The sequence below is a fragment of the Mus caroli genome, chromosome 7 (assembly GCF_900094665.2).
Source record: "Mus caroli chromosome 7, CAROLI_EIJ_v1.1, whole genome shotgun sequence".
NCBI lineage: Eukaryota > Metazoa > Chordata > Mammalia > Rodentia > Muridae > Mus > Mus caroli.
The window spans coordinates 53,229,164-53,242,702 of NC_034576.1; the positions used below are offsets into that span (position 1 = coordinate 53,229,164).

Sequence of the window (13,539 nt, forward strand, 5' to 3'; positions counted from 1 at the left end):
ATTCCTTTTTGTTGAAAATTTGAAGTTAAAAATATGATTATATCATTTTCCCCTTTCCTTTCCTCCCTCCAGACCTCCAAACTTATACATATGTATATACAGCCCTATCTATCTATCTATCTATCTATCTATCCATCCATCCATCATCTATCTATCTATCCATCCATTATCTATCTATCTATCTATCTATCTATCTATCTATCTATCTATCATGTATTTTTCTTATTTATCATCTGTCTGTCTGTCTGTCTTCAGTCTCTCCATTCACCATCAGTGTAACAGTCACTAATGGATATGGTCAGGGGAACTCTGATTTCCTCGTATCCTTCATAAAAGTGAGTACCAGGAGGGTTCTTCTTCCTTTTGCATTGTTTTCCTATTCTTCCCCCTACCCCCATCATTCAAGTAGGAAAATGTTTAGATGTGGTCTTAGAGTGGGAACAACCCACTCGCAAATTTCAAATTCCACCTTGGACATGGCTTCAAGTCCTAACTACTTAAAGACAAGCTTCCTTGGCTGAAGACTGTAGTGATGATGTATTAGGATTGTCATCCAAATCTGACTGTTGTGTGGGGACAGGCAAGTCAGATATTCATCGGTGATTCTTGTCTATACAAGATCAGACTGGCATAGGTAAGTCTGAGGGACCCAGAAATTTGTATTCTTAACACACTCATGAAGTTCTCCCTTTGCCTAGCAAAATTTGGACATTACCAAAAGACTACATCGAAGTCTTCAAGTCCAACCTCCATCAAGAATCCCAGAAAGAGCCAAAGAATATGGATTATGTCTTGGGTTTTAGAGGTAGCTGTGTAAAACCGAAAAGAGAGAGAGAGAGTTTGTGAAATATTTGCTTTGTTCCTTACCATAGCTGCTATACCCTGACATATTCCAAACAACAAGGGTTGTTTGGAAATGTCAATCATGAGGCCTTTGGGGAGTTCTGTTTGCTCTGGGAAGCTTCAAGCTGTTATAGGAGCAAGTATACCTGCTCACTGCTGACAGATGGCTTTTGGATGCTTGTATATTAATGTTACAAGTAGCAGATGGAGGTGGGATTAGAAGACTTTCAATGTCCTTTCTGACCTATGAGTCCCTGCTACCCAAGTATGTCTTACATGAGCAGCAGGCTTTTCATTTATCATATGAAAAACATTTAAGTCTTCATCTCAGGGAATAACACAACAGATGTGACAGACAGCTAGCTGGCGCAGCACTAAGCTCTGTACATAGCATGTTTTGTCTGGATCCCTGGAAAAGATGGCAGCAACAGCTATGGCCTCCAAGTGCTGCTGGAGGCACTGTTGACAGAGTGGTTTGAAGGCTCAAACTCAATTCTCCTTCCCATTAGAACGTCCACCATCCTCATCTGTAGAAATTGAGAGCTGAAGTGTAAAGTGTGCTTATCCAGTAAAGCCAAATGGCTTCTATGAAGACTTCGGCAGTTTGTCTGAAAATAATTCAAACAAAAATATCTTTCAGGTTATTTGGTGAAGATAAGAGCATTTCTTTTCCTTAATGACACTAATAACAGTGCACTTGTAAAGAGCATTTACAACTTCATGAAATACTTTCTAGACTATTATCTGGGTGTTTACAGAAAATCTGTATAAGACGAATTGCTATTAAAATCAGCTAGGTGTGGTGGTAGTATGCCTGTAATTCCAGCACTTAGGAGATGGATGCAGGCAGATCTGAAGTTCAATGTCATCTTCAGCTACATAGTAAGTGGCTTTGAGTTCAGCCTTGACTGCACAAAGGCATATTTAAAACAAAAAGTGCATGGTTGAAAAAAACATCTGAGGTACAGTAACTTTCCCTAGGTTACAAAGTGTGAACAGGAGAGGTAAGGCATGCACAGGGGCTTGCTGACCCTAGGCCAGATGGTCCTTCTCTGTCTCATGATGTTTCTGTAATCTCCCCACTGGGTGTTTTACTCTGCCAGAGCAGAATCCACTGCAAGACAGAAGGCAATGCCATGCACTAAATGTTTACATCTGGGTTTGAATTTTGTCTCTGCCATTCATTTCAGGGAAGTCCTTTCACTTTCACAAGCATGTGACAGTTGATCAGGGTGTGTGCCTATTATTAACATTATTACAATGATTATAAAGTATATATACTTGTGCACTATAGTTAGAGCTCACTCAAAGTTTGCTCCAGTAGCTTTTGAGGCAGAGACTCTATCTCTGGGTTTGAGATTAATTGGCTCTTCTACTTTCAGCAGCAAAGCTCTATAGAGAGAGGAGGTTCACAGTGACCAGGCTGTCTATTCTCTGTGCATGTTTCTCTGACTGCTAAAAAATTCATCCTTTCTCAAGCTTAATGGTCCTGTTATTATGTATTAATTACTTGCCTTGTTGTTGTTACAATATGCCCAACAAATGCAACTTAAGGAAGGTAAAGGATTAGTTGACTCGCAGTTTGAGGGGACAGACTATTATGTTGGGGCCAGCACGGTGGCAGGAGAGTGCAGCAGCTGTTCATAATGGAAATCACTCTCAGGAAGCAGGGAGAGGTGAATGCTGGTGTTCTGTGGCTTTTTTCCAGTCTAAGATCCTCACTCGTGGAACATGAGGTTGGGTCTTCCCAGCTTAGTTAATATAATCTTAGAAGTCCCTCCCAGATAGGCACAGAGTTTGTCTCCTGGGTAGTTCTAGGTCCTGCCACATTGACACTGTAACCTTGCACAGTGCACATTTTACTCCCATGAGATATTGGAGTACATTTAATTCCTCTCCAGGGCTTCTTCCTCATATGTGAAGACTCTGCCACCCGTCAGTCTTCTTCAGACTGCCTCTGCCCTTCTGTCATTTGTTTCTTCATTTGGCTCCTAGGGCCTTCACATTCTTCTTGTTTCCTTCTGAAGTGTATGTTTAGTTTGGAAAGTTCTAGAAGTACACATGACTCTCTAAGCAGATGGACTGATTTGAGCCTGATGAGACTGGACTTCTCTGGTATAGTTTAAACTCCCAATTGTAGACAGATTTTTTTTTTTTTTGCAACCTACTTTTTTTCTTTTTTTTTTTTTTTTTTTTTTTTTTTCGAGACAGGGTTTCTCTGTATAGCTCTGGCTGTCCTGGAACTCACTTTGTAGACCAGGCTGGCCTTGAACTCAGAAATCCGCCTGCCTCTGCCTCCCGAGTGCTGGGATTAAAGGCGTGCGCCACCACGCCCGGCTGCAACCTACTTTTAATAAGGGTTCAACCTCTCCTCTAGTCTACCATCCAGCAGAGGTAGTGAAAGAGAAAAGTTATTAGGAAGTGGGGGAAGTGGACCTGTCCAGCAATAGTTCTTTGGGGGGCAAACTTGATCTTCTTTCTCAGCAGTTCTGTCCTGTAGCAAACACCAAATATAACTCAGTAGCTGCAGACCAATCCTTTAAGCAGGCAGACACAATACATAAACTAGCAGCTACAGTCCAGTCCTCTAGGTAAGCAGACATCAGTCATGAACCAGCAGCTACAGTCAGATAATTTCTGCAAGCAGACACCAGGCATGAACCAGCAGCCATAGTTCAAGCCTGAAGAAACCACAAGGCTCAGCAACTAGCCCAAGGTGAGGCTATGGAAGCAGCAAGCTTCTGTAGGAACCTCACAGGCAGTTCTTTGGGGGAGCTCTCTCTCGTGTCACCACTGGTAGAGATCAACAACACTATGCAAGATGAACCAATACATGCAGATAGTTATTGAGGAATAGTGAGGCAGAGCATACCAAACCAATTCTCATCACTCAACTCCCACTTTCTGTGGGATCATATTTATACTCCTTCAGTACAGGTCTTTTCACATGTTTGCTATATCAAAACATCCTTTCACCTGTATGTGCTTCAGGAAAACATTCCTTCCCTTGGTGTCTGCTCCAGCAAAACATCCTTTCACCTGTGTGTTCCAGCAAAACATCATTTGACATTAATTAACTTTCCAAACAAACCAAAACTTTCCACTTCACCCAGTCTTTCTTTTGATGGTATTATTTTAACTCACTGTTGATGTAAAAAGAGCTAAGAGCCCCCCATCAGCTATACAGCAGTTCTGTTCACTCTTAGACTCTCACACATTGTGTTTAAGAGGCTTGCATATCTTATGCATGTAAGCTTCCCCCCACCAAGTGTTAAATTTCATCTTGAGTTGACCTGATTCCTGCCTATTAATGTCACTTTTAATCCTGATGGTGTTCCATCAAGTCTCTTATGGCTGAAACCATAACACCAGCATCGTAGTTTCCTACAGACTTAAGAAACACTGATACTGCCAAGTCACAGATAAAATACTAAGTCTGTAGAATTATGTGACTGTGTTATTTGACCTTGATCTGCAAATCTGAAGCATTTTAGGTTGATTCTGGATTATGAACTTCAGGCAGAGAAAAAGTTTTAGGAAGAATAAGTAGAAGATGGGCTTGTGATATGGACTAACTTGTAAAGTTCTCACGGAACCTGAGTTCAATCCCCACAGCCTACATTAAAAACAGTCAGGTATTATAGTTTACATTTGTAATCCCAGAGCTGGTAAGGCACAGACAGAGGTCCCCTGGGACTCTCTGGTCAGCCAGCCCAGACTACACAGCCAGCTCCTCTCCCTGTGACACTCTGTTTCTCCCATCTCATGGCAGAGGTGCATTTTAAAGATCTAATTATTTGTTGAGTGTCATCTGGATTTGTTAAGCCGATTAGTAGGAGGGGAGTACAGAGCTGCTCCTTGGGGGTGCCCTTTCATGTCCCTCTGGTACAAGCTCTTTGGGCTGTGTGTTCCATGTTAGAAAATAGTAACAGCAGCCAGGCAATGAGCAGGCCACTGTGCACAGCTGGTGATGTGCCCTGTCACAGTGAATGAGATTTAAGGAGCCCCTGGGCACAGTGCAGACCTCTGGACTCAACATTTGTGGGTGTCAAGAATAATGCTAATGACATCAGATGGATGCTCTCAGATTTTCTAGTTGCCTTCAAAAACCTGTTATTCTCACACTTCTCTATGAGGCCACCAGGAAAAAGTGTGTGCTTGTCTCTTACAGCCTAAGTTAGAAGAAGAGGTTACTGTATGCAAGGTCACCCATCGGCACAGCAGTGGGGACATCTGGGGAAATGACCTTGTGTTCTGCAGAGGGAACTTCCTAGGGAGCATCTTGACATTCTTCTGGGAAGAGGTTTCTCCACACACTAAGCAAGGTTGTTGTAATGTCCTTTCACAGGAGTGCATGGAAGCTTTCCTGCAGTTGGTGGCAAGGCCCAAGATAAACATCTTCATTCAGAGCCTTAGTAGGGCTTCCTCATGTCTTAGTAAACAGGGATGTAATACATAACAGTTCATGTGTTTCCATTGGAAATTCATTCTTCTATGTAGTTAGGAAAGGTCCCTGAGGTCCCTTCAGAGGTCATTCTTCATCTAGATAAATAAGCATTCAATATTCTTTCATTTGTCTTATAGTTCAACCCTTACATTGCATAGTGTTGAGTTCCGAGGGCATTGCCCTGAAACAGGAAGTTCGAGTTTTCTGAGGAATATGGACTGGTCGTTTAAGCGGGGGATGTTGTTATTCAAAGTCACATATAAAGAGGGCTTGCTCCTTGTGAAGAAATTCCTGATGTGAACCCTTGATCCAGTGGATGATTTTATTTGGACTGTCAGTTACTCTCGGCTGCTCGCTTTCCTAAGGCAGGTTTTATGTCTGACGGGATGGCTAATTTTGCATGGTGTTGTATTAGAAATGAGATGCTCATACTTTAAACTGCTGATGGATACTAATGGCACGCACAATTCCCATAACTCCTCCAATACCACTTAATAGTCAGCACCATGTTTAATGGCTCAAGTGAGCTTGAAGCCTCAGATACAGGACTAAGTGGGAATTAGGTTTTCTGCAGTCAAAAGAAGGGGTAGATTTCAGATGACGGTGGAGTAATTCATTATTTGTATCAGACAGGCTATGAGAGTGTGATAAATTTGGTAAAAGCTAAAAGATTTATATGATCCGAAGAAAAACTGCAGTGTTATTTGGGATGATGATAATGTAGCCAACTGAAACTGTAAGTCACTGACTTAGCTCTTGATCTAATTAATTTTCAAGTTGCCCACTGTTTATCCTTCTTTCTGAAATACAGCTATCTAGCTTCCCTGTTAGCAACGTGCCTGCCTGACAGATTTAAATTTGCTACCCCCTCACTTTTCTGGGTGGGAAACAATGAGAAGCATTTGTCTTGCTTCTTTCTAGTTTTGTGTGTAAATCTCATGAGGTGGAGATGGCAGAGGAAGATGCTAGGAAGGGATGATCACATTTCACTCATCTTACTGACTTTATTTCTCTAAGGGTTATCAGCATGCTGCAAAGTGCCTCTTCCAACGAACTCTTTTCCCAGTTGGAATTATCCAGCTTTATGAATTACTTATTGTAAAGTTTCAACTTGGTAGGGTTTTTTTTTTTTTTTTTTTACCTATCTATCATCCTCCGATTTTGAAGATCCAGGAAGCATTCACTCATTTGTTTATTTGTTCATTCATTCATTCTGAGTAGATGTATACTACTTTGGCTTGGCAGTCTCCTTGACACTAGAAATGCTGCTTGCAAATGACAAGGTCTCTCTTTCAAGGTATCCTATGGGAGGACAGAGTCAATGAGCAGAGGACCCATGGACCCATTTTGGAGTTACCCGTTTTGATCAGGGCAAGACAAGCTAAGTGCTAGAGAGTGACCAGGTGGTTCTGAGGTGCTTCATAGACTATCATGGAAGATCTATCAGTAAAGGGTACAATGGATCAGACACAGGGCTGAGTCCTGAGGTGAAGGCTCTACTCCATACAGACCCTGCAGAGGATAAGAGCAGTGACAGTCAGGAAATGCAAACAGCTTGAGGAGAAACATGCTAGGCCAAGGTCACTGAGATACCCAAGTTCTTCCTTCCTCTGCTGGGAAGTTTGGAAAGGCAAGCCCAGCTATGATCATGATCTTAGAGACAGTAGTGTGCTGTATCAGTCAAAGGTTGAAGAGGGACTCACATGGGCCATTCTAGCATATAGTCCCAGAGATCAGTAAAAGAGCAAAAAAACCAAAAAGACATTAAACATAATACATAAAAGGTATACAGTCCACCTGAAAAACTGGCACAGAAAAGAGCTGTTTCTCACTGCAGACATGCTTGTCTTCTGAGAATGCTTATCTGCAAATTGTCTCAATCTAGTGACCATCTCAGTGAGCCTGCAAAATGCGTCCTTGTCTTGGTAACGAGATCTCTCTTTTCCCTTCCTTCTAGATAAGTCAATAAAGTCAGGACTAGTAATTTATTTGTATAAATTATACTTTTATATTGCTATTGTACAAAAAGATACCAACTTGGCTTACTAAGTGAGCATGCACCATTCAGAGGTTTAGATACTTCATGAGTTACCCAAGCATGATCTCATTGTATACTTTGGTATTTTCTCTGAAAAAAATTACAGGTTCTGTTAGTCTAACTTTTGGGGGAAGCAATAGCTTGGCTACAGTTTCTGCAGTGAAATCTCTTTATTGAATATCTAAATAGGTAGGCAGTGCAGAAGAATGGCTGAACATTGAGTTCAAAGCCCAGTACTTACAAGCTCTCGCACCATGGCTATACTTGTTAATCTGGCTGATGTCTCTTATGAAGAGTTTGCAAGCTTAAAAATATATCGTGTGCCTTTAAAATCCCTATGTTGCTATACATATAGCCAATTTGCTGATTCTGCCTGCTGCTGCACATATTCTCTATGGATTCTTGCTTTTTGGAAGGCATTGGTTGCCAAGGAGGCAGCATCTTATACTTTTCCCTGACCTATAGAGAAGACCCTAGTGGGAACTGGGCATACAACATTGGTGCACTAGTGTGACACACATGTCCTGTGGGTCACCCTGTTCTAGTTGGTGGTGACAGATGCCAAATATTTGCTTCCTCCACTGTTTTCAAGGCACAAGGAGCAGCTGCCATGATCAGAAAGAAGATGGAGAGAATGAAGAGTTGGTATTTTTTAGTTATTCCATCATCCATTCACTTGTGTGCTCTATAAATATTAATTAAGGCCCACCCTGCTCAGTGGAGATGGCTCAAGAGTATATTGAATGTAAGGAAGAAAGCATCGGCACCGAAAATTCCTCTGACTCTGACAGAGGTGAACACTTGAAAATACAGGCTAAGGTAAATGGGTTGACAACGTTTTAAATTTATTAGCGAGACAGCCTTGTAGAAAATTATGGTCCTATCTCTTTCCCTAAATACAGTGATCTCCATTTCTCCTTAGCCTGTCTTGTATCCACCAATGTCAAACATAACTTTTCCACCGTTATCTCCACAGTACATAAATAACTTTATATTTCATGTCCTCTAGAGAAAATTATTTTGTATATATTTTCCCATTTCTCACAATCTGCATATTTATCACTTTTAATGACTATAGTAAATTCTTGGAAGATGATACTTTTATAACTTATGCTTTTTTTTTCCTCTTTTGTTGTAAGTTCGGCTTGTTTCTAGCTTTTCCATTATATCAAGCCTGGGAACCCTTTAAGAGAAAGTATATAATATATTGTTAGACTATAAAGCCACGTTCACAAATTGTTTTACCCAAGAAGACTCATTTAATACACACAAAAGGTTGGATTCCTGTGAAGAAAACATGGCCTATCTTCTTAAGGGAAACTTATGTCTCCTTAATTATGTTTTGAGTTTCCATTTATGATGGAAATATAATTAGTGGAAAAAGCCCTGATATATTCATGTTCCTAACAAGGCGTTGTACAGAGTCTTCTGAACTGCATATTCCTGGAGAGGTAGAGTCTCAGGATACATAGCTTGGGTAAAATACTGTAGTATATCAGCTCCTTAAAGCAAGAGTCTTTCTGTGTTTTACTTTCCTTAAAACTGGAAATCTTCAGTTCTTCTACACTTCCCTTCTGAGAACCTTCTAGAGAAATACACCATTCTCTGTTCTCCAGCAAGGGGTACTCAGCCCCATGACAACCTGGAGGTCCTGACATGACCTGGAAAATGACTCTTTAGGAGCAGCCCTGAGCAAAGAATGTGGAAAACATGAGTAGGTAGGGCTCTCACCTGGACCTGAAATGCACGACTCCCTCTGTTTCACTCCACTGAGAGTTCTCTGGGCCTCCAGCACTGTGACACAAATCTTGGTCATCAACCTGACACATCTGGAAAGAGAGAACCTCAGTAGAGAAATTGCCTCCATTGGATTGGCCTATGGACATAACACTGGGGACATTTTCTTGATTAATGATTGAAGTGGGTTGCTGTGAGTTGTACTATCTCTGGACAGGTGGGCATAGGCTATATAAGGAAGGAAGCCAACTGTAAGCTTGGGAATAGGCCAGTAAGCAGTATTCTTCCATGGTCTCTGTTTCTTGCTTATGTAAGCCAAATAAACCCTTTCCATCCCATGTTGATTTTTGTCATAGTATTTATCACAGAAAACTACAACAAGTACTGAGAGATTTTTGCTATGGGGGAAAATGGAGGGTTGGGATTAGCTGGTCTCCAGAAAGCACAGATTTTAAGCTGTCTCACTGTTTACCCTGTGTTGGCAGGATGAAACCAAGACAAATAGTTGTTCTGAAGTCATACCTTCTATGTGAGCAAGCCTGGGATTTGTTGGATGTTTCATGGTGCTATCTGTCTTAAGTTTCATGGTTGTAGGACTGTATGGGTCTGTCTGTCTGAAGCTCATTGCTTTAGTTTCTTATTACCTATTATGGAATTTGGAGCATAAGTCTATTAATGAATACCTTGTGATTGGTTCTTGATGGGATGTGTCGATGTGGCAGTTGCTGGAGCCAGAGAGACGACAGCTTTACCACAATGGTAACATGTACTTCATCTCTGCTGGCTGCACTAGTGGACATGCTTACATTCTCTTTACATCAGTTCTTTGACCTGTACCATTGGGATAAAATCACTTCCTTCTAAGTTTGGGCAGGGGTCATTGGTCAAGGTATATATTCAAAATGGTGTCTTCTTAGTCCCATCTCCCAACCTCATGGTAAAGAAGGTAAGAAAGGCATGACGTACCCAGACAGTGTGCCCAGTACTGCCATGGAGATCTCTGTCATGGTACCGTATATCACTTAAAGCATGACACACCTTTTTTTTATTATTATTATTATTAATTTTCTTTATTTAAATTTCAAATGTTATCCCTTTTCTGCCCCGCCCCCCCCCCCGTAAACCCCTATCCACTACCTCTGCCCCCTGCTCACCAACCCACTCACTCATACTTCCTGGTCCTGGCATTCCCCTACACTGGGGCATCAAGCCTTCACAGGATCAAGGGCCTCTCCTCCCACTGATGACCAATGAAACTATCCTCTGCTACATATGCAGCTGGAGCCATGGGTCCCTCCATGTGTATTCTTTGGTTGGTGGTTTAGACCCTGGTAATTTTGGGGGTACTGGTTGGTTCATATTGTTGTTCCTCCTATGGGGCTGCAAACACCTTCAACTCCTTGGGCCCTTTCTCTAGCTCCTCCATTGGAGACCCTGTGCCTGAGCACAGGTCCAATGGTTGGCTGCAAGCATCCACCTCTGTATTTGTCAGGCACTGGCAGAGCCTCTCAGGAGAGAGCTATATCTGGCTCCTGTCAGCAAGCGTTTGTTGGCATACACAATAGTGTCTGGGTTTGGTGACTGTATATGGGATGGATCCCCAGGTGGGGCAGTCTCTGGATAGTCATTCCTTCAGTGTCTGCTCCATACTTTGTATCTCCTACCATGGGTATTTTATTCCCCCTTCTAAGAAGGACCGAAGAAGTATCCAAACTTTGGTCTTTCTTTTTCTTGAGCTTCACGTGGTCTATGAATTTGGGTATCTTGGGTATTCTGAGCTTTTGGGCTAATATTCACTTATCAGTGAATGCATAACATGTATGTTCTTTTGTGACCTCACTTAGGGTGATATTTTCTAGTTCCATCCATTTGCCTAAGAATTTCATAAATTCATTCTTTTTAATAGCTGAATACAACTCCATTGTGTAAATGTACCACATTTTCTATATCCATTCCTCTGTTGAGGGACATCTGAGTTCTTTCCAGGATCTGGGTATTATAAATAAGGCTATGAACATAGTGGAGCATGTGTCCTTATTACCTTAACCTCTTTAAACTAGCAGCTATGTACAACTCTGCAAACATCATGGCAGTCCCTCTATTAGCAACTATGTTCTTTGTTTTTACAGGATTTATGAGCGTGTGATAGACCCTCCGGAGACCAACCTTCCTCCAGGAAGCAATCTATGGCTTGGGCAACGTAACCAAAAGCATGGCTTTTTCAAAGTAAGCTCTAATTTTCACATATATTGAAAAATGCTCCTCCCTCTCCCTCTCCCCGCCTCTCTCTCCATCCTCCCTCTTTCTTCTTTTTTACAGTTTTAATTAGAATATAATTAAATCATTTCCCCCTTTCCTTTCTCTTCAGCCTCTCCCACATCCTCCCTGCCACTCCCTCTCGAAATCATGGCCTCTTTTTTCTTTGATTACTATGGAAGTCTGAATGAGAATGGCTCCCATAGGCTTGCCTATTTAAAAGCTTAGTCCTTAGTTGGTGGAACTGTTTGGGAAGGATTAAGAGGTATAGGCTTGTTAGAGGAGGTGTATCACTGGGGGTTGGGTTTTGAAGTTTCAGAAGCTCATGCCATTCCCAGTTAGTTCTTTCTCTTTGTCTTGTGTTTCTTGTTTCAACATCTAAGCTTTCAGTTATTGCTCAGCATCATGCCTGCCTGCCTGCTGCCATGCCCCACCATGATGGTCATGGCCATTACTACCCTCTGGAAACACAAGCCCCAAATTGAATTCTCTCTTTTATATGTTTCCTTGGTCATTATGTCTCTTTATACCAATAGAAAAGTAATTAAGAAAATTAATATTTTTATAAATATATGCATAAATTATAAATATAGCATACTGAGTCCACTTGGTATTACTTGTTTGTATACAATGTCAGGACTTACTCCTTGGTATTGAATAACCAATTAGGGAAGAGTTCATTTTGGAGAAAGAGTAATTCTCTCTCTGCTAGCAGTTGTTAGTTGACTATAGTCCTTTGTCAGGGATAAGGTCTCATGAAATTTCCCCCTTCTACATTAGCATGTCTATTAGTGTTGTCATTGTTTGGAGCTTGTTAGGCATCTGTATTGAGGTAAAGAGGTAAAGAGAAGCTTTACCCATTTACTTTATGGGTAAAGCTTCTCTTCCATGTCTAGAAGACACAAACTCATAGTGACTTCCCAAGCTTTGGCTCTTACATTTATTGCAGCACCTCTTCCATGATGTTCTCTATGCTTTAGGTACAGAAGAGGTTGCTGGTTGTATGCATAAAATTGTATTAGTGGAAGGGCATAGCAATGGTTACTGAATACTTACTGAATATACATGGTTTTAGCTCACTTAATAGCATAAGTACTCTATAAAATAGATATTTTGAAACTGAGTGGTTTACCCTAGGATATTGTTACATTGCATTTTCATTAGATAAACTACTCAGTTTTCTGTCTTGGTAGGCTTGGGTGATCAAGAACATAAATTACCCATTGGATGTATCTCATTAAACTCTTAATTCTGAAAGATTTAAATAACTGCAGTGGTTTGAAGGAGAATATCCTTCATGTGTTCAGTTGTTTGAATATTTGGTTCCCAGTTTGTAGAACCATTTGGGAAGGATTAGGAGGCGTAGCTTCACTGGAAGAGATATGTTCCTGGGAGCTGGCTTTGAGGTTGCCAAAGACTCTGGTAAGAACCATTTGGGGCTAGCTCTCTTGACTGGCTTTCTGTTAGTGGATCTTAGCTACTGATCTAGCTGGCTGCCACAGTGCCTTTTCACACAGTCATAGACTCTAGTCCTCTAGAACTTTAAACCGAATTAAACTCTTTCTTTTAAGTTGCCTTCATCCTGGTGTTTTATCACATTGATCGAAGAGATTGGGTCCATCATCAGCATACATGATAATTGAATCTGGAACAAGTACTTATTCATACATAAGAAGTAAAATCTCACCTTCTTTGGGTTTGGTTTCCTTGGCTATGAAGACGATACAGGAACTGCATTGCTTTTCTTTGTGGAAACATGAAGATACTGTGATAAAATGAGCTGAAAACCTAACACTATTAAATTTTAAAATACTCTTGTTCTATAAAGAATGGTGGTAGGCTTTGCCTCTGGTAATATGGAAGACTGATATTTTAAAAATTCTCCTGGTTTGAAATACCTATAAATGCTGGATAAAATATGGGTGCAATCCTTTTAAATTTGTCATTGCACTTACAAGAAAGGAAATCCTTAGGGACTAAATATATGGAGGAGAGAAAAAAATCTAGAAGAGTATATTCCAACTAGAAACACAGAGTCTTGATCTTTTCCTTTGAAAATTAAGATATAATTTACACACAGTAAAAGGTGTTAGCATTTCTTTTAGGCTCCACCCAACAGTTGCCTAGCAACAGGCAGGTAAGGCCATGGCTTGCTATAAAAGGATTGTTTGCTCTCTCTCTCTCTCTCTCTCTCTCTCTCTCTCTCTCTCTCTCTCTC

At 41.0% G+C, this 13,539-nt stretch overlaps 1 protein-coding gene across 1 annotated transcript in view; it reads left to right on the top strand.

The window, feature by feature from the left end:
- Positions 1–13,539, top strand: part of Nell1 (neural EGFL like 1) — an 807,173-nt gene that overhangs the window by 161,648 nt on the left and 631,986 nt on the right. The window contains exon 5 of the mRNA XM_021166735.2: positions 11,195–11,291. Within this exon, the coding sequence (XP_021022394.1) occupies positions 11,195–11,291 (97 nt within the window). The remainder of the gene's footprint in view (positions 1–11,194; positions 11,292–13,539) is intronic.